The sequence below is a fragment of the Lycium ferocissimum genome, chromosome 8 (genome assembly GCF_029784015.1).
Source record: "Lycium ferocissimum isolate CSIRO_LF1 chromosome 8, AGI_CSIRO_Lferr_CH_V1, whole genome shotgun sequence".
NCBI lineage: Eukaryota > Viridiplantae > Streptophyta > Magnoliopsida > Solanales > Solanaceae > Lycium > Lycium ferocissimum.
Window position 1 is genome coordinate 12,121,462 of NC_081349.1, and position 21,491 is coordinate 12,142,952.

Consider the following 21,491-nt stretch of genomic DNA (forward strand, 5'->3'; position numbering starts at 1 on the left):
GTTCAACTAAAAATCGTAAAAGATTGAACCCCTAAAGTTTAAATCCTGGATCCGCCACTTACTATTGATGGTTGCAAATTAATTTTATGAAGTCCTGTAGAACTAGTGCTTAAAGGGGTGGGTAAATGGTGTATAAAAGTGTACAAACTTCTGTTGTATTTTGTATATATAGAAAGAGCAGTTCTGGTAAAATCGCACGCCTTGGCTGCACTATTCATCCCTCACAATGGAATCTCTAAAGATGAGCTGTTCCTTTGCAATTTCCTATCTGATTTGGCTTTATGTAATTCCCATGTGTGGATGCCATTGCTTAATGTAATATTATATGTGGATGCCATTGCTTAATGTAATATTTCTACTTTTTGTGCAACAGATTGGTTGTTATTGAGAAACAAGAGCCTTTTGTTGCATGCACTGAGCAAATATGCATTATCCTCAAATCCATGTGATGCATTCTATTAATTAAGTTAATGATTGTTATAATATCTGGAATAATTTCATCCTTTGGTTAGTGCTATTTTCCCAGCACAAATGGTTCATGCTCCTGAACAAATTTGAAGTGAATGTGAAACGATAACTTCATTTTCTTTTCGGAAAAGGGCCAAATATACCCCTGTTCTATTGAAAAAGGTCTAAATATACTCCTCGTTATACTTTGGAGCCAAATATACCCTTGCTGTTATACTCTGCGGCCAAATATACCCCTCATCCATTAAAGTTGTCCAAGGTGGACATTTGATCCTACGTGGTTGCCACACATTCGATGAGGTGGGTGCTACATGGCATGCCACCTTAACACCCCTAACTCATTTTACCCTTCCCCTCTATTTGTTCTTCCACCACTAAAATTTCCTTGCCCTGCACCACCATTGCCACCATTACCGCCACCATGACTGCCTATTCAAATTCCAAGCAGCATGACTAAGCAGATTTCAGCAATGTTTATGAACAAGTTTGATATTTCTATTTAATATTTTTGTAACAAAAAAAAAAAAAAAAAACAGATTAAGAACATTGCAATGTAAAACAGAGTAAACCCTTTGTCCTTTGAATAGTAAAAACTTTTTCTTATAATCAATAACCCCAGAAACAATTGCTAATCCAAGTACAACTGAACAGAAATTAAGATATGCTGAAATCTGCTTGGTGATGCTGCTTGGAATTTCAATATGCTGTCATGGCGGTAATGGTGGCAATGGAGGTAGAGGGTAAGGAAATTTTAGTGGTGGAAGAACAAATAGAGGGGAGGGGTAAAATGAGTTAAGGGTGTTGAGGTGGCATGCCATGTGGCGCTCACCTCATCGAATGTGTGGCAGCCACGGAGGATCAAATGTCTACCATGAACAACTTTAACGGATGAGGGGTATATTTGGCCCCAAAGTATAACGGCAGGGGTATATTTGGCCCCAAAATATAATGAGGGGTATATTTAACCCTTTTCCGATAGTACAGGGGTATATTTGGCCCTTTCACCAAAAGGTATAAATAATCTCCATGCAGAAACTTTGATATTCTTCTTTTTTTGGCCTAAATAAGATCCTTTCTAGTCTTTCTCCCATCACAAAGAAAAGCATTAGATGTCTCAATTGGTTGAGCACGTCCATAATGGAGGTCTCAAGTTTGAAACCCTTTGCCTACGACAACAGGGAATTTGCCTTCTGGATCGAGCTCGTCGGACGGAGCTTGCCTAGTATGGGTTATATCTCTTGTGTGGTTTGTGAGCTATTGCACAAGAGCTTGTTATGTCTCTTGTGTGGTTTGCGGACTATTTCACATGAGCGGGATTTACCTTGTGCGCACCCAAGGTGTAGCGAGTACGCGGGTTATATATATATATATATATATATATATATATATATATATATATATATATATATATATATATATATATACATACTCTACGTAGAAAATAAGGAAAATATCAGCATGTTTTGACTCTCATCCAACTTTCGATCAAATCCTCCCTTTTAATATTGACAAGCTCTGAAGTATTAATTTTAATATGGATAATAATTTATGATTTTTTTCAAAAAAGTTAATGTCACGCCCCTAATTATGGCCTTGGCATAATGCGACACTTAGTGCCTTGCTGCATGTGATCGAGCGAACCACATGGCTTGCTGAATCAACATGGGGCATGTACTGATGTGGAATGTAATATCAACATGCGTGGTGACAGTAAAACATGAGATCCAATAATCATAAGTCTGAAAAATATATAATAAATGTTGAGCCAATACTAGCTATACGACTTTGAACATCTGACATGATATACTGAACTAGTCTAGTCTATGAAACCTCTAGCATGAATCTGACTACTAAAAGCGTTTACTGGGACAAGGCCCCTGGCATACCTTAAATGCATAACTGACATGAAATAAATAAAGATAAAACCCCGAATGAGATGGGGCTCACCAATAGCTGATACGTGCAAAGTCCTAACGAGTTGATCCGTCGTCCTGTAAATCTGCATTGTGAAATGCAGGCCCCCAGTCAAATAAAAGGGTTTGTACCGTTATGTAAAGCAACTGAATGAAATAATCATGACACATGAAATAACATAACTGAAACTGAAACTATATCTGCAAGCTGAACATGAACATGAATATCATCTGACATGAATATGTATAACATGAACAAAATATTTTAGGTCTGTAAAGATATCTGTGGGAGAGCATTAGTATAACTAACATGTAACCACCACGTAAGCACGTGACGTCTGATTTCTGCCCGATCAGCTAGCATCTTGTACCTTGCCGTGGTACAAGACATGAACATGACATGAATTGATCCAATAACCCGCAATGGGTAAACATGAAGGACTTGTCCTAACTAGGCGGAGCGATCCTTATCCTACGCTGGCATACGTAGTATCAGGATGTCTAAGCCTTTTTTCGGTAATTTGTGCAACACCCAAAACATGAACATGATTATAAGTGGCTTAGTAGCCCATGAATTATATAAACATGATTCGTGATTGTATTATAACATGAAGATAGATATATAATATAACTTGTATGAAACCATGGAAGCATGTAGAAGTTCATGAAAATAAACATAAAAGTTCATAACTTGCATTTAAGAACCTATGGAATGCAAAGTATGGGTTTCCATGGTTTACAGACAGATTCTTAATAACCAAATTGGACTATTAAGAACACAATAATTGAAGCAATAGTACTAACATAGTATATCATGGTACATGTATTTAGGGTTATCATGAACATGTCTAGAACCTTAGTTTTGGTGAACCTTCGTATAATCATGGAAAAACATGGCGTGGAAAAGAATAATGATGTTCCCACACATAGATAGAAATCCTACATACCTGTTAATGTTCCAAAACTTGTAATTAATGGTCTTAACTTGAGAAGAATCCCAAAAGCCTTAATCTTGAATCCTTGAGGTGGGTTTTCTTGAAAACCCTAGGTTTAGAACAATAAATTCCTATTTAATACTCAAGAATATATGTTGGAATTCACTTGGGATGCTTAGAAAAGACTTAGTTTGATGTATTCTAATGGCGGGAGGAGAAGAACTTCGTGCTAGGGCTTGGGAATATGAAAAGTTGGATTAAAACTGAACCTACGTATTTATACTTTTACTGAGTCGGTCAAATGTACGGGCACATTGTACGGCCCATACAATTGACGTAGAAATCAAATTTACATATCTGAGGCAAAATTTCCAATCCCAACACTTCCCGTCTTGGTTTCTCAGCTCCTAAATCATGAACGTACCTTACTTTAAAGGTACGAGGTCTTACAGTTAATATATTTAATATTTAGAATTTGCATAAAACTTTTAGTACTATAACTTTAAGCTTTTTATAATTAAAATAGAATCTTATTTTGATTTTGCATGAGGAGAACAAGTGGTACGTTCACTTGAGCTCCATTACTGCAACCTCGGATGACCATTCGTTAATGTCCCAATTCTGGACTCACTTCTCCATTGTTTCATTCCTCAAATAAGCAAAAAAGAACACAACCCAAAAAGCTATCAGACTTGAGGGGATCAATCATCGTTGATTTTTTCTTTTCTTTCTCTCTTTTCCTCCAAATTTTCCCAAAAAGGAACAATCTTTTATCTTTGCAAATGTGCAAATATTGAATCTTGGGAACACCCGTATCATAATTTGAACACAAAGGGTTACATATATAATATTTGGAGTTAGAGAGGGAAAGAAATGGGTGAGATGACGGATTCAACATTGACATTGATCCAAAACTCGGTCCCAATGAACATAACTTCTACGACGACAATTGTATCTTATGGATCTTCTTCCATTTTTACAAATTTTCCCCTGGTTTCTGCTCTCATTGCTTTTGCTCTTGCACAATCCATCAAGTTCTTCACTACTTGGTACTCCACTTGCACAACCTTTTTTCTTCCCTTTTGAATTGACCCGACGGAGGTAACGGGTTCGAGCCGTGGAAACAGCCTCTTGCAAAAATGCAGGGTAAGGCTGTGTACAATACGCCCTTGTGGTTCGGACCTTCCCCGGACGCCGTGCATAGCTGGTCTTTTCAATTGATCCCGTGTGTAATCTGTAATTGAGCTGAAAGGATATTGAAAATTCATATAACCAGCCCCAACTAATATGGGATTGAGACATATTGTTGTTGTTTCTTTTGTTAATCAATTATGTAATCCCTTCTGTATCAGCTTGCTAAGTATATTTGTTTTGTTTTTATTCAAGAAACCTTGTTTCCTTAAAAAGGTATTGGAATGGGATGAAAATGGATTAAGATTGAGGCGTACTAGTTCTTTATTCAAGAAAGCTTGTCATTAGGATTAAAAGGTATACTCTGGATTTTAAATTGTTTGGTATTATTTGTGATAGCATTTGTTGCTTTAGACTTGAGCATTGTTAATTGTGGTTCGAAATAATAAGCTTTACGATTGACATGCTTTAGGACATTATGTGACTATGCTCTAAGATAGTTATTATTAAGATTGGCAAGTGTTAGGACCTCATGTGATGGTGCTTTTTGTTAAATCTAGTTTGTATTTGATCAATCTAATTCCTTCTTGCTCAAAGCATGTGGCATGGTGTTGGTGTTTCATTATGTATGATGTTTTCTTCTTTTTGTTTTCTGTACATATTGACAATGAATTACATATATCGACGTTCTGGAAATAGGATTACATCTTTTAATCCCAAGTATCTTATAGGTACAAGGAAAACCATTGGGATCTAAAGCAACTTGTTGGATCTGGTGGGATGCCGTCATCTCATTCATCAACTGTGACTGCTTTAGCAACGGCTGTTGGTTTGCAAGAAGGCTTTGGAGGATCGCTCTTTGCTACAGCATTAGTTTTAGCATGTGTGGTATCATCTCTCTGTGAATTCTCTCCATCTTCACTATGAAGTCATATTTAAATGTTTAACATTTCTATGCATTTTAGTAATCCATATACTCTTTGTTGGGCTAAAATGGTCCAAAGATACTCTTAACATGATGTGATATTGTCCGCTTTGGGCCAAGCCCGCACGGTTTTCCCCAAAAGGCCTCACATCATTAAGAGTATCCAACTCCTTATAAGTAGCTCCTTTTTCTTTCCAGCTACCAATGTGGTACTTTGTTCGCACACCTAACAATCTCCGCCTCGAACTAAGTTCCACGTGGCTCATTATCATACCACGGATTAGAGATTCAACATGTCTGTGTGCCACCCACACTGTCAGAGTATTTACGGTCACCGAAGCTCAAAGGCTGTGTATGCGTCTTCAAAGCTACGGGTAAAGGTTGTAAACCGGCCCATAGACAGGCAAAGGCAATAAGTCGGGCCCCACGCCACACTCCGCCATCTTCATGCTCGTCCCGCCAAACCATTGGCTCTGATACCAGTTGTTGAGCTAAAACGGTCCAAAGATACTCTTAACATGATGTGATATTGTCCGCTTTGGGCCAAGCTAGCATGGTTTTCCCCAAAAGGCCTCACATCATTAAGAGTATCTAACTCCTTATAAGTAGCTCCTTTTTCTTTCCAGCTACCAATGTGTTACTTTGTTCGCACACCCAACACTCTTGTCATATAAAATAGGGGATTGTAGGATCGGATTGGCTTGTTCAGTTCAACTTATGGTCAACATGTATTTTTCCAACCTCATGGCACTGTAAAGTCTAGGATGAACTATTCTATCTTTACTCAATTATATGCAAAAAGACAAAGTTGAAACATTGTCTCTTATTTTTTTGTAACTAAAAGTTCACTAGTTTATGTGTAAGTTCCAACTTCTCTTCTTTCTTTGTAAAAGGAAACATTATCAGTCAAGAGTAGCATTCAGTTCGAGGAACATACAGCGAATGGAGCCAGGTTACAGAAAATACATAATTTATTTCACTCAAGAAAGAAAGTGATGCTTTTTTGGGGAAAAATAGACCCTAATGTATATTATTCTTAAGTAAAATGGATGCTATTCTCTCTGCATTGCAGCCTGTGCTAGGATAGTTATAGGCCAATAATAAATAGGAAAGTTTGGGGTGAAAAATGTCAAAATCTACTTCTACTGCTCAGTCTAATAAATATCTAACATTTTTTCTGACTGCATGCCTTTGGGGGTGGGGAGTTACTGAAAATATAACAGAATGGAAAAGGTAGGAGAAACATTATTAGACGTAGAATTGAGAATTGATCGATACTTTGGTGGAACATCTCTAGTTTTTCAACTCAATATATGGTCTAATATCTCGGCTGCCTATTGGCGATTTATTATATCCAGAAAAGTTGGAGAAATCTTGATCCAGTTTTATAATCCTAATTTGAGAAAGAATTGGTATACTGTTTCTTAGATCAAGATATCCTTAATCCAGCCTTTTGTGATATTCTAATAACCTGAAGAAGGTTTATTTACATTCAACTCAAATTGGTTCCTGAAAGCAAGAATTTAGTTAAAAAGAAACTAACTCCTTTTTTTTTTTTTTTTTTTTTTTTTTTTTGTTGTTGTCTAAACCGGGAATGTAATATTGGTTGTGAAGGCCTTCTCCCCTTCAAATTTTCACCTTCTGTTGGGATTCCTTTTTTTAATGCATGATCACATTTATGGATCTGGCATGGCTCTACAAAAGTACTTCTTCTGATCTATTTCCATGACATCATTAACCTAAACCATTTGGTCCTTGTTCCCCTCTAGCCTCTTGTTCTGATAAATAGAAATATTCCTCTTTGCTAATACATTGGTTTGATACATCACAAATTCACAACAATCAGAAAAATTGGGGCTTTCTTCTTATTTGGTTTTATGTTGCTTTCCGTGTTATGCAAAAGATCTCTCAGGTGGTAAATTTTTATGGCAGGTGATGTATGATGCCACAGGTGTAAGATTGCAGGCTGGACGTCACGCAGAGGTCTGAATCTTCTGTTGCTTTAGCTATGTATATATCTACATTGATATGCGAGCAGTTGTTCCAGTGAATCTACATGTGCTTTTGTTCTTCTAAAAATATTCTTAGCATAATCGTAGTTCACATATTACAGAAACATATTCTGAAATTCATCTGAAATACTTGGCCGTTCTTTTTCAGGTTCTGAATCAAATTGTATGTGAACTTCCTGCTGAACATCCTCTTGCAGACAGCATACCGCTGCGCGAACTCCTTGGTCACACACCCCCTCAGGTTTCTCTTTAACTTTAATCGTCGCTCCCTGTCAAGCTTAAACCTAATTTCCCCCCGATCTGACTATGTTAAAAAGCTCTCTATTTTAGTCATTTCCTTTCCTCGTTTCTTCTCTACCTTTTACCTCTTTTGGTTAGATATTCCAAATATTGCCTTATAATGAATTTATTAACTGACAAATTGAATGTCATTCTTTTACCGCCTTCTGCTATCTGAATGGTTAATACTTGACCTTTTTATTTTGTTAGAGATGGAGGCGCCAGGTGAACAGATAATTATTAGCGATACATAATGGTCCATTCTGCTTTCTCTATCATTGATAGATCTTCTGAGCTTGCATTTTCTCATCAAAATTGGATCAGTATTTATATAAGTACTTGTGAGGGTGTTCTATTTTTCCGTGTCTTCCTCACAGTAGACAATCTTGTCTTTGACCTTTTCTTGAAACACATAATCATCAACATGTTGTATCAGAAATTGCTATTGATTTAACAATCCAATCTGCATGAACTAAATCTTAAAAAAATTCTGATGAGTGATATTCTACACAATTTTATATCAGAATACTCCTATGTTTTTAGTTCCCTTGAATGATATGGCAAAACTGTTTTAGAAGCTCAAAATATGAAACTTTACATAAAGCTATGTTGCACCTGAAATGCAGGTTGTTGCCGGTGGATTCTTGGGATTGGTCACAGCAACAATTGTTTGGTTGATCACAGGCTCTGGATATCGAGCATGAAATTAAAGAAGTTGTTGCGACCATTGAAATAGAAGGTAGTTATGCTACCAAATCTTGCGGATAGTTTTGTTTCACCTCTGGATTGCCCTACATGATGTTTTTGTAGTCAACTGAATTTTCAGATACCTCCTCTTTGCCCCTGAAATGTATAGACTAGTGGTGCAAATATCTATTGTAGGGGTTTACACACACATTGTAAATATTGATTTTTGGGAATTTTGGCTACAAGAAACAACAATATGTTACTTTAACTCAGGTAAAAAGTAAAATGCAAGCTATTCCCCTTGGTTGTGGATTGTACTTTACCCTCTGGACTGTTTAAATGCTAACAACCTCCCTACACTTCGAAAAGCTTGCAAACTGTGAGGAGGAAGAGAGAGAGTGCTTTATTATTCCCCTCAAACCATTGAGGTTTAAATAGCTAAATTTTGATATTCTAAGAAAGAAAAGAGAATCAAAATACATCAAGATGTATTATATTTACAAGATCCTAGAATATTTTGAATCTCCTCCTCAAGCTGGTGCATATAATCATTTGTAACAAGCTTGTTACAAATATAGCCGATACAAGAATTAATGAGGGACTTGATAAAAAATATTAAAAGATGATTATTTGACTTCACGAATTTTGTAACAATGTCTCTGTGGTGGAAATTTAAAAGAGTGATGATTTCTCTTCTTCATGAGATGAATGGTAATGCACCATGACTAATACCTCACAAACTACTATATGTACACTTTCTAGTTTTCACTCGTGAAAACCTCATTTAAACGTATTTTATTTATGTTACCAGATTATCATGATTTTTAGTTTTCATTTATGATATTCATATAAATTTATTCCATTTGCTCAATCGAATTGTCATGATTTTTAATGCATGATACCTTAGGTAAACTTATTCCATTTTATCTACCGAATTGTCATGAAATTCCATTTACTCTACCGTATTGTTTTGACTTTTAATTTTCACTCATGATACCTCATATAAATTTATTTCATTTACTCTACTAGATTGTTATGATTTTTTATTGGGGAAATAACCCATATATACATAAACACATCTAATTTGCGACCAATCTAAATTCATTGTATCATTAAGCTACCCAATGTATATCATCGATTGTATAGATAATGTATATGTTCTGTATATTATACGACTCAAGCATCTTGTTTGCCGCCGATATAGCCCATTATATCATCGGTGTATAGATAATGTATCTGTTATGTATAGTTATATATTAACATTCATATACTCTGTATACATAATGTATATGTTTTGTATAATCATGTATAAACACATGAAACCAACTCAAATTCCAATGTATAGATAATGTATCTGTTCTGTATAGCTATATATAAGTTGCTCAACTTCTTTTGTAACTTTTGCATCCGCTTGATGCTTTTTCATTCCAGATTTTGAGAATTTTTCAGAAGCACAAATAGGGTAGAAACAGAGACAACACCAGGCACGGATATAGGAGAAAACACCCAGCACTGAATAAGTAGTATAAATGTGGACAACTTAAAAGTTAACCTCTTCTTCTTCAGGAGAACTTATTCTGCTGAACAAACAGTGAAGCGGCATAATCTCATTAGGCCGCTATTAAAAATAACAAACGGAATAAAAGACACGATTGACAAGTGCTCGGAAATGTGAAAATGAATTTATCAAAGAAAATAGTACAATGGATATAGATAAAATTAAGCTTAATTTGTATAGTGCAAAGTGCTTAGCCACGGATTAAAGGGGATATTTCATTCAAGAATGGTCACGTTTTATGGGGTCATTCCGATTGCCACCACTGAATCACCGGAGAGCCATCATCACCACCACCGTCCCTTCTTGCCCACCAACTAGATAACCTCACAATCTACGCATATTAGAACACAGTTGACCAATAGTCAAGCTTTAGAGGCTTCCAGATTTTCCCTCCTCTTTCACCCCAAAATAGAGACGACCACCATAAAAACAGAGCTCATGATCGGAGTGGAAAAGCTAGCAAGAGATTTGAAGTGCCGAAGAAGATGGAGCGTTTGAAGGGTGAAGCGATGTCTTAGGCTGCAAATTAGATAGGCAGAGAGATATTTAGGGTAGGAAGTCGATTGTTAGGCTACTTTTGGTAAACTAGATCACTTATGGGTATTTATACGTATTGGGCCGTAATTATTTCTTTTTTATTTTCGTTCATGTACCTCATATGAGCTTATTTCATACTCTGGGTCAGGGCCGACTAAATGGTGAAGCAGCTTTTTAGCTGCTTTAGGCCACATAATTTTGGGTCCCAATATTTCCTAATATGTGTATATATTAAATTTAAATTTTACACAGTTAGTATAAATAATTTTGTTACACTATTATATCATTTAAGGGATATCTATAAAGTAAGCCTCCTTAAATAGTGAGATTTGAAAATACGATATGTTACCTGCTACAATATATAAATATAATCTAATGGTGTAAAAATTGTTTACACTGATAGTTATATAACTTGAACTCATATATATATATTAATTTTATTCTTAAGAATCATTTAGTGTTTTAAAGATAAAATTACCAATTTTCGTTATTAAAAAACGAAAGATGACAACGTGGAACAGATAGTCTTTTTAGAAATCCTTAGATCATATGTGTAAATAATATTTTCTTGCCTAATTTACTGATACAACCAACATCATCAAGGTAAAAACTTACATGGTGTTTACACTAAGCCAATAAATAAATGACACTTGTCACTTAATCTAAATAAAACTATTGGTGCTTAACCATAGTTAACTTTCATTTGTTTTACACATAATCTAACATAACAATTATAATATATACTTAATAATCTAGCTAGTTATTCATTTATGCTCCTAGCGGTAACGTAAATCGGAGAAAAAAGAACACTGCCATGAGAGAGCAAATATGAAGTCCAAACTTGTGACTTGCGAGGCACAAATTCTCCTTCTTTCGTAGAGTCTCATCCACGATAAATATTTCTTTGCTCTTTAACCGAGCAATGATTCTTATGCTTATAGTATTCTGTAGTGCTAGACTACTAGTTAGACCAGAAAAATATTGGCCTAAAAACTTAAATTAATCATATTTTTCTAATTCTTCTTCTTCTCACCGAACTTAAAACACTAATTAGTAAAGTAAATTAAACTAAACCAATATATTCCTGATCTGATAGTGGTCAAATGATGTTTTATGTATAATAATTGGTTAATCAATATTGGTTACAACGCTATTGCCAAGGATTAAATATTTTCAAGTTTATGGTTTTCGCACTCTTGTAAGTTGTATGTATTCGAATAACTACTGTAGAAGAAGACAAGATTTTGCAGTATTTGACAAAGAAGCGGGATTAGAACTTGGAAAAAATTAGAGAGAGGATGAGGACTATGAATTTCCACAGAATAATTAAGAAGCAGCAAGAATGCTAGAAGATGACGATGACGGCAACCCTAGGAATTTGTAACGTTAGTTATTTTAATTCTAGTGGAGTTAGCTTTTCAAATTTTATTTATTTATTTAAAATAAAAACTTTAAAAGACCTTAGTTTGTCTCCTTAGTTAACTTAATCAAATTTGGTGTAAACACCGGATGCGGGTAAATTTTTACCCATCATCAATGCCTAATTTACTGATACAACCAACATTATCTATGGAACAACATTATTTTATTTTATTTTTATTGTTTCTTCGAATAATATGTATGTCTCTTCAATCTTTCATATTTGCTTGGTCTTCTCCAAATCTCATACACGATTCTATAAAAAAACACAAACCAAAGTACATCTTCAGCTTTTTTTCATTTTTTTTTAATCAAATTTTCAAGCATTGCATCAAACATATTTTTTTTTTTTGATTTTTCACTCGGTATTCGATATCCGCATAGGAGCCCGACTATATTCGAATTCGCACCGCTTAGAGCCCCATTCGGGGGGAAGGGCTCCTACCAAGGATTTTATCATACCCAAGGCTCGAACTCGAGACTTCTGGTTAAGGGAGGAGCAACACCATCCGCTGCACCACATCCTTTGGTGGTACTGCATCAAACATATTGATGTAACTAAAAGTGACTCAGGTTATCAACTTGTTGAATTAGACTTCATTATTTGGAATTATTTTTGATACTTTTACTTCATAGGCATATATTGCCCTTTTAGCTATTTACTAAAATTTAAATCTGTCAACTAGAAATACGAATTCAAACCAAAATTAGATATATATATATATATATATATATATATATATATATATATATATATATATATATATATATATATATAGTTGAATTTTATGAACTTTATTTTAATAGAGCGTATGACGTCGATAACCCGAGAATTATCTAAAACCCGAACAAAAAAAAAAAAAAAAAGAGAGAGAGAAGAATTGAGAATCGAATATAATCCCAAAAGTGAGCCTTGATAACTTTGGACTAAATTATCTCGGGATTATCATTTTGGGATTATAATTTTTGGACTAATTTATCCCACCTGGGTGGCGGGATAAAGTAACTAATTTATCCCACCTGGGAGGCGGGATAAAGTAATCTCAAGTCTGATGGAATAAGGTGAGATATCTAGAATTGAGTTTGAGATTAAATTTATATTGGTTTTGGTAGACTGTTTAAATTTATACGGTTAACCAAACACAATATAAATTTAATCCCAAACTTAATCCTGAGATATCTCACCTTATCTCACGTATTAAACGACCCCTTAGAGTTTAAATTCTGGATTCACCTCTGGTTGGGGGTGACCAACTTATGATTTATGACTGATTTTGGCGTGTACTTCCTCTTTCCCAATTTGTGTTAGCCGTTTGACTTGACATAAAATCTAAAAAAGAAAGGAAGACTTTTGAAGTTTGTGATCTAAAATAAATCTTAGATATTTGTGTGACTGTAAATCATCTCATTAAGGATAAAAGGAGAATACATGACGCCATAAAAACAGCCAGATTCTGGGAAACACTGGAGTACAACTTGGTGTATTAGTATTAGATAGTACTAGTAATCATATATATATATATATAAAAGTAGTCGCTGACGTGGCATCACAGAATCACAGGGTTGGTATTTATCTATTTTTACAGATTTTTGCCAATTTCTCTGATTTTCAGTGTCACAAATTTAAAAAAAAATACTAACCCCAAAAAAAAAAAAAAAAAAAAAAAAGAAAAAAACGCCGCTTCTGCCCAAAAGCACCACTTCGACCATTCAAGCGATTTAAAACTCTTTTCTACTTCCTCACTTCTCTCTCTATTCTTCCTCCGTTTGGGATTGCCTTTCTTCCCTCTTTCAAGTTTTATTTCTTCAAAATCAGCAAGTCATGACTCATCCTCTTATATTGGACTCTCTCACTTTCCTGGTTGAATTCCATAGCTAAATTCCCACGTATTTTCCAAGGCTGGACGCCCTCAGTTTCCTGGGTGTTAGATGTTTGGTTTCTTACTTTCCTGCCCTCGCTCATCAGGTTGGTGCTATTTAAAATTTGCTTAGCCAGACTTATCTTCCACAATGATATTTTACCCATTTAATGATGTATGAAGTGCTTCTGGTTTGTTCTTATAAAAATATTCTTAGTCAAGTGACTAATTAGAAATATCATTCTTGTAATGGTTTGTAGGACCAATATTATCGAATAGTTAAGAGAGGCCTTTCTAATTACTTATCACGATCCAACCGGAGGGTCATGAAGGGAACCCGGAGCTAACCTACTGAGCACCTCATGACATACGTCTCATAATCATATCTAAGTGGGCCTCATGGCTAACTCATAACTATCATAATCTGTAAGGGCATGAGTCCAAGAGATAAATGCACATCTATTCATTCGTCATCAAAATATGCCCATACACACACACACACACACACACACACACACACACACACACATACACAAGCCGATAAGGCTGCCAAAAATGATATACAAAATATAAACCGATGAGGTTATAAAACATCTAACTATATGCATCTGTCTATGAGCCTCTACATGGAGTGCATAGCATCATATGGACGGGACAGGACCCCGCCATGCCCATATATATACACAAAAGAATAGTACTAGCAAGCGCGCGCACCAAAACAAGAGAGAGCACTCCCCGCAATCGCTAATGAAACGACCTGGGTCGAAGTGCCTCCCCTGCCTACCTGCGGGCATGAATGCAGTGTCCACAACAAAAGGACGTCAGTATGAGTGATGTACTGAGTATGTGAGGCATGAATAGCAACATAACAAAGATATGAAAGGAACTTGAGAAAACATAAACAACCTGTACATCTGAATGCCTCTTAAGGCGGATGTCATGAATGCTTAGCTTTTTAAAAAAAAATATATTTTCATACATACATAAATAGTATCGTACCTGGCCATATAGGCTTAGTGTTATCATCATATCATCATCATCCCGCATCCGGGGTAACATCATTACCTGCCTACTACAGTGGTGTGCACATCTACGTGCCTGCCCGACAGACTATAGCACGGCGCGGTGTGAGAAAATACAACATATATATAAAGCATGCATGAGAGCCCAAATAAAAGCGACGTAAGTTCGATAAATCTCCGATTGCCATTATAGAATCATCATCATCACTATATCTCACTTTGAAGGAACAATTACCATAAGATGAGATCAACAACAATGAGCAAGATCAATAATCATGAAACAAAGTTCAATAATGTCATAAGAACATCAAGAACTATAAGCTTTAGTATTTCTAGAAAAAGAGTCATCATGGAGGACATTTGTAGATATGTTCGTATCGAAGTGATCATGCCATAAGAAGGAAAGGGTTAGCCTTAACATACCTTTTCGTCTCCTTAACTACTTAACGTTTTCCTCCCAAGCTCTCAAATCTACATTCAAGAGGATTCATACTAGAGTTGAGTCTTGAAAACACTCATAAGTTCAAACTAGAGTAGTTAGTGAGCTAACGGAATTTGGGCAGCACTTCCCTTATTTTATCTACTTCCATAAAATTCCAAAATAACTCCCAAACAACAATAACAACATCAACAATACCATAATCAAAATATTTCATTCAAACTAAAATTGAATTAATCCAAAATTCCCATTCAAATTCAACTCATAGCCACCAACTTCAATTTAATACCTTGTGACTTCTCCACTATGATTCTTTTCCTTTCCAAGACTTTTTAAACCTTTAAGTCAACTCAATCATAGGAAATAAGATGAAGAACATAACTTTGTCTAAAAGAAATTCACCTCACTCAACTTCTTCCAAGACCAAATTCACCACAATCTCAAATAGAAGCATGAACAATCATCTTCCATGAGTTAGCTTGGGGTCTTGGAGTTTGATCTTCTCTTTTTATGGTGTGGAAGGTTTTGGAATGTTAGAGAACCTTCAAGAACACTCTAATAATATGGGGAGAGAAGTGTGGAAAGTGGATATGAAAAATGGGATCTTTTGGAGTTTAAAAAGGACTTAAAACCGCCCCACCGCTCCGTGTTGCGGGGGAGATGTGGCACCGCAAGTTGAACTTGCGGCCGCATACTCCCTCCACAACATAGGGGTGGTTCTGGGCAGTAAGCTCAGCCAAAATAGCAGGTTTGTGGCCATTATGCTGCACAACAAACTCAGTATGCGGCCGCAAACTGTCCACAAACTCCAATTTTCACGAAAATACGTTCTTTTCGATTCGTTTGACCTCCAATCCTTATGATACCTTCTTGACACTTATGTAAAACTTTATTAACCTTTATTAACCATTAAGGAGACCTATAAATCCCTCTCAATCTAATGCTAAACAATTTATAGCACAAATGATGGGAAATCTTCCCAAAAACATGACACCAATTCTAACCTTCAACGAACTTGTTTGTGCCGATTCATTTAACTATGAAACCATAAGGTACATACTTAAAATTGTTAGATATCTTCCTTAACTTCGGAAGGGCTTCATGTTCACTTTAGGCTTGCGTTAGTTTACTTATAATGCAAACGACACAAAATTTTCCAAGGTGTAACATCCTTCCCCCTTTAGGAACACTCGTCCTCGAATGTTAGACTCTTAGAGGTCTTACAAAAATTTTGGCAGAGTTTTTCCTGTAACTATACCACTACCATCCTGTCAATACAACCCAAAAATATACAACGCCTCATAGGGCCACAACAACAATGACAATAATGGTCTCACATGACCAAGAAATCATAAAAAAGAGAATATTACATACTTGGAAATAATGGTGCCTCTGTCTGAGCTTTCTCTGGGAGTGGAAACAAGTGGGGATACTTGGACCTCATATCTTTTTCAGCTTTCCAAGTCATTTCTTCATTATTACTGTTTCTCTAGAGAACTTTAACTGAAGCTACATCTTTGGTCCTCAATCTCGTTACCTGCCTATCTAGGATAGCAATGAGGACCTTTTCGTATGTCAATTGCTCGGTAACCTGAACATCATCTATGGGTACAACTTTGGAAGGATCTCCAATACACTTGCTAAGCATTGACACATGAAAAACTAAAAGGACTGACTCTAAGTCTAAAGGTAGATCCAACTCATAGGCCACCTGGCCCACTCTGCGTACAATCCTGTAAGGCCTAATGTACCGTGGACTAAGCTTATCCTTCTCACCAAATCTCATAATGCCTTTCATAGGCGATACCTTCAAGAATACCCAATCTTCAACTTGAAACTCTAAGTTTCGTCGGCGGTTATCTGCATAAGACTTCTGACGACTCTGGGCTGTCAATAATCGATCTTGAATAAGCTTGATCTTCTCCACTGCTTACTGGATCAAATCTGGCCCTACTAACTTAGTCTCCCCCACTTCGAACCATCCAATTAGTGATCTATACTTCCGCCTATATAAAGCCTCATACGGGGCCATCTGAATACTGGAATGATAACTATTATTGTACACGAACTCAATAAGCGGCAAATGATTATCCCAACTACCTTTGAAGTCTAGTACACATGCCCGTAACATATATTCGAGAGTCTAAATGGTACGCTCAGCCTATCCATCAGCCTGGGGGTGAAAGGCTGTGCTAAGACTCATCTGAGTTCCCAAACCATTCTAGAAAGACTTCTAGAAATTAGCTGTAAACTGCGCACCCCTGTTAGAGATGATAGATACCGACATGCCATGGAGTTGTACTATCTTCTTGATATAATGCTTTGCATAATCTTCAGCTGAGTACGTAGTCCTGACAGGAAGAAAATGAACTGATTTTGTAAGTTTATCAACAATCACCCATATGAAATTAAACTTACGCTGGGAATGAGGTAAGCCTGTAATGAAATCCATATTAATTAATTCCCATTTCCAAGTCGGAATCTTAATAGGTTGCAATAATCCACCGGGGCTTTTGATGCTCAATCTTTACCTGTTGACAGTTAGGACATTGGGCTACAAACTCTGCTATATATTTCTTCATTCCGTCCCACCAATAAACTTCCTTGATATCATGGTACATCTTTGTTGTTCTTGGATGAATAGAATACGGAACAATGAGCCTCCCCCAAGATCTGGCGACGTAATCCTGCAATATCAAGAACACATAGTCTACCTTAGTATTTGAGAACTCCATCTGCAGAAATCTCAAATGGTGACTTTTTCTTTTGAGGGGATGTATTTCTATAATGAAATAAGATGGGATCCTCATATCACGGCACTCTTTCATCTCAACTACTAAAGACGAGACAGCTGAATCCTGAATAGTAATTCTAGTATCGCCCCAGTCCAATAATCGAACTCCTAGGCTAGCTAACTGCTGAAGCTCACGAGCTAACTCCCTTTTCTCTGGCTGGACAACACATAAGCTACGCATGGATCTACAGCTACGGGCATCGGCTATTACGTTCTCCTTTCCAGGATGATACAAAATGCTAACATCATAATCTTTCAATAGCTCCAACCATCGTGTTTGACGCAAATTTAACTCCTTCTGTTTGAAAATGTATTGGAGGCTCTTTTGGTCTGTATAGATATTAATATGAACGCCATGAAAATAGTGCCTCCACATCTTCAATGCATGAATCACCACAACCAACTCTAGATCATAGGTTGGGTAGTTCTGCTCGTGTTTCCGCAACTGTTTTCAAGCATAAGATATAACCTTTCCATGCTTCATCAACACACAACCTAGTCTAACACCTGAAGCATCACAATAAATGACATAGCCCTCCGATCCTTCCGAAAGTGTCAGAACTGGGGCTGAAGTCAATCTATTCTTTAACTCTTGAAAATTGCGCTCATAAGCATCTGTCCATTGAAACTTAGCCGACTTCTTAGTCAACTTTGTTAGTGGTGCAGAAATAGAAGAAAAACCTTCTACAAACCTTATGTAATAACCTGCCAAGCCCAGAAAACTACAAACTTTCGTAGGTGTTGTAGGTCTCGGCCAAGTGTTTACAGCTTCAATATTTTGGGTATCCACCCAAATACCATCAGCTGAAATAACGTGCCCCAGAAAAGTCACAGAATTCAACCATAACTCATCTTTAGAGAACTTCGCATATAACTCCCGGGCTTGAAGAACTCTAAGGACGACACGTAAATGATCTGCATGCTCTGCCTCGGATTAAGATTATACCAGAATATCATCGATAAACATGATCACAAATAAATCTAGGAAAGGCCACCAGTGCATTAGTCAACCCGAATGACATTACCCGAAACTCGAAATGACCATTTCTAGTTCTGAAGGTCGTCTTCGGAATGTCCTTCTCTTTATTTCTCACTTGGTGGTACCCTGATCTCAAATCTATCTTTGAGAAACATTTGGCACCCTGCAACTGATCAAATAAATCATCAATTCTTGGAAGTGGATACTTGTTCTTTATCGTCACCTTATTCAGCTGTCTGTAATTGATACACATTCGCAAGGAGCCGTTTTTCTTCCTCCCAAATAACACTGGTGCTCTCCACGGTGACGTACTAGGCCTGATAAAACCTTTCTCAAGTAAATCCTTCAACTGCTCCTTCAACTCTCTCAATTCTGCAGGTGTCATTTGATAAGGAGGAATAGATATTGACTTAGTATCTGGTAACACATCCAAGGAAAAATCAATCTCCCGTTCTGGTGGAAGACACAAGCTCATCCGGGAATACATCCGAAAACTCATTAACTACTGGGACAGACTGAAGAGTCGATAACTTTGCTTTTACATCTTGAACCCGGATTAAATGATAAATACAACCTTTAGCAATCAGCTTCCTTGCCTTGAGATAAGAAATAAACCTACCTCTCGGAGACGCTGTATTACCCTTCCACTCTAGAACTGGTTCTCCCAGAAACTGAAATCGAACCATCTTCATCCTACAATCAACGTTAGTATAAACAAGAAGCCAACCAATCCATACCCATAATAACATCAAAATCTACTATATCTAACTCAATCAAATTTTCCATAGTAGGACGATCACAGACTATAACCACATAATTTCTATATACCTGTCTAGCTACCACTAGGTCACCAACGGGTGTAGATACCTCAAAAGGTTTAATCGACTCAGGTTTCTCCCTAATCCGACTAGCAATATAAGGAGTAACATATGACAATGTAGAACTTGGATCAATCAATGCATATACGTCATGTGAAGATACTGATAATATACTTGTAACAACATCGGGCGAAGACTCGAGATCCTGTCGTCCAGCCAGTGCATAGATGCGGTTCTGAGGACCGCTCGAACTGGACGCTCCTCCTCTACCTCTACCACGACCTGCTGATGTCTTTGAGCTTTACCTCAGAGGGCGTATAAATGATAAAGAACCAGCTGCTGATCATATGGGCTGAACCACACCTCTACCACCTCTCGATGGATAGTCAATCATAATATGGCCTGGCTGACTGCAGGCATAACAAGCATCCGAACCCAAGCGACACTGTCCAGAATGTAGTTTACCACACTGAGTACATCGTGGTAAAGATGGCCTCATCTCGCCTAAATCACCCCTATACTGGGAACCCGAGGCTCTGGAACTCTGACCTGGTCCCTAATAAATAGGTTGATATCGCGGAGGTGCACTAGCTGCTGAATGGCCGGAGTGCCTAGAATACTACTGCCTCTGACCTCCTCTGAACTCACTAACAACACCTGAGGATTTGGTTCTCTTACTATAACCCCTATCATGCTCACGCTCACCCTTCCGATGCTGCTGTCGCTCCTCAAGATTCTGAGCGTGGTCCTGAATATGAGAAATATCCATACATTCCTGAAGTGAGGCCGTCAAGCAATCTTCAATTAAATGTGGTCCTAAACCACTCACAAATTGGTGGACATGATCTCCCATAACAGCTACCATAGCTGGAGCATACCTAGCCAATGAGTTAAAATGAAGGCTATACTCCCGAGCACTCATGTTCCCCTATTTAAGGTTCAGGAACTTATCAGCTCTGGCCGGTCGAATTTCTAGCGACAAATAATGTCAGAGAAAAGCATCTACAAATGAGGTGTATTAACCCCTCTAGAAGACACCCAGATATTATACCAATGAACAACCACATCCCGTAATTTGTAAGAGGCCAACTCTACTGACTCAATATCTGAAGCATGTATCACCCATAATGTCCTCAACATCCCATCTATAAAGTTCTGCGGGTCCTCATCTGGTTTTAACCCAAAGAATTTTGGTGGGTCTAAGTTAATGAAATCACGAACTCTGGCACTAAAAGCCCTATTCCCATGACCCGTACCCTGACGTTGGGCCTGAGCGGCTACTAACTGGGTTAATAACTGAATAGCCTCTCTCTCTCCCCCGGGGTGATGCATTCGGTGGGGGGCCGGGGTTTTTGGAGCCGGATTAGGAGCTCCTCTATGCTCCTCTGGAGTGGGCGGAGTGTGAGAGGACCGAGATGGAACCTCATTCTGGGACTCGCCCTCCTCTACATCTGTACGTAAGTCATACACGTCCCCTCCCCGCCACCGACTCCGCCTTTCTCTCGGGCCACTGTAGCTTTTCTCTTCACAGGCATCACTAAAATCATAACACACGGTCAGGAAAAAGGGAATTATTATAATATGGCTCTATCGCACGATCTAAGATGAGAAATAAAGGTCAATCATTGCTAAATGCCCCGCAGCCTCCTATTTATAAGTGTGGCGCGCTTCACACCTATAAACAAGATTCTACTGGACATGGTTCGTAGATAACAC

At 37.3% G+C, this 21,491-nt stretch overlaps 1 protein-coding gene across 1 annotated transcript; it reads left to right on the top strand.

The window, feature by feature from the left end:
- Positions 1 to 3,951: 3,951 nt before the first annotated feature.
- LOC132067255 (uncharacterized) lies at positions 3,952 to 8,643 on the top strand. Its single transcript, XM_059460416.1, has 5 exons — positions 3,952 to 4,365; positions 5,179 to 5,335; positions 7,305 to 7,355; positions 7,533 to 7,625; positions 8,290 to 8,643. Exons 1-5 carry the CDS (start codon positions 4,190 to 4,192, stop codon positions 8,365 to 8,367), a joined length of 555 nt encoding a protein of 184 aa, XP_059316399.1. The 5' UTR covers positions 3,952 to 4,189; the 3' UTR covers positions 8,368 to 8,643.
- Positions 8,644 to 21,491: the final 12,848 nt, after the last annotated feature.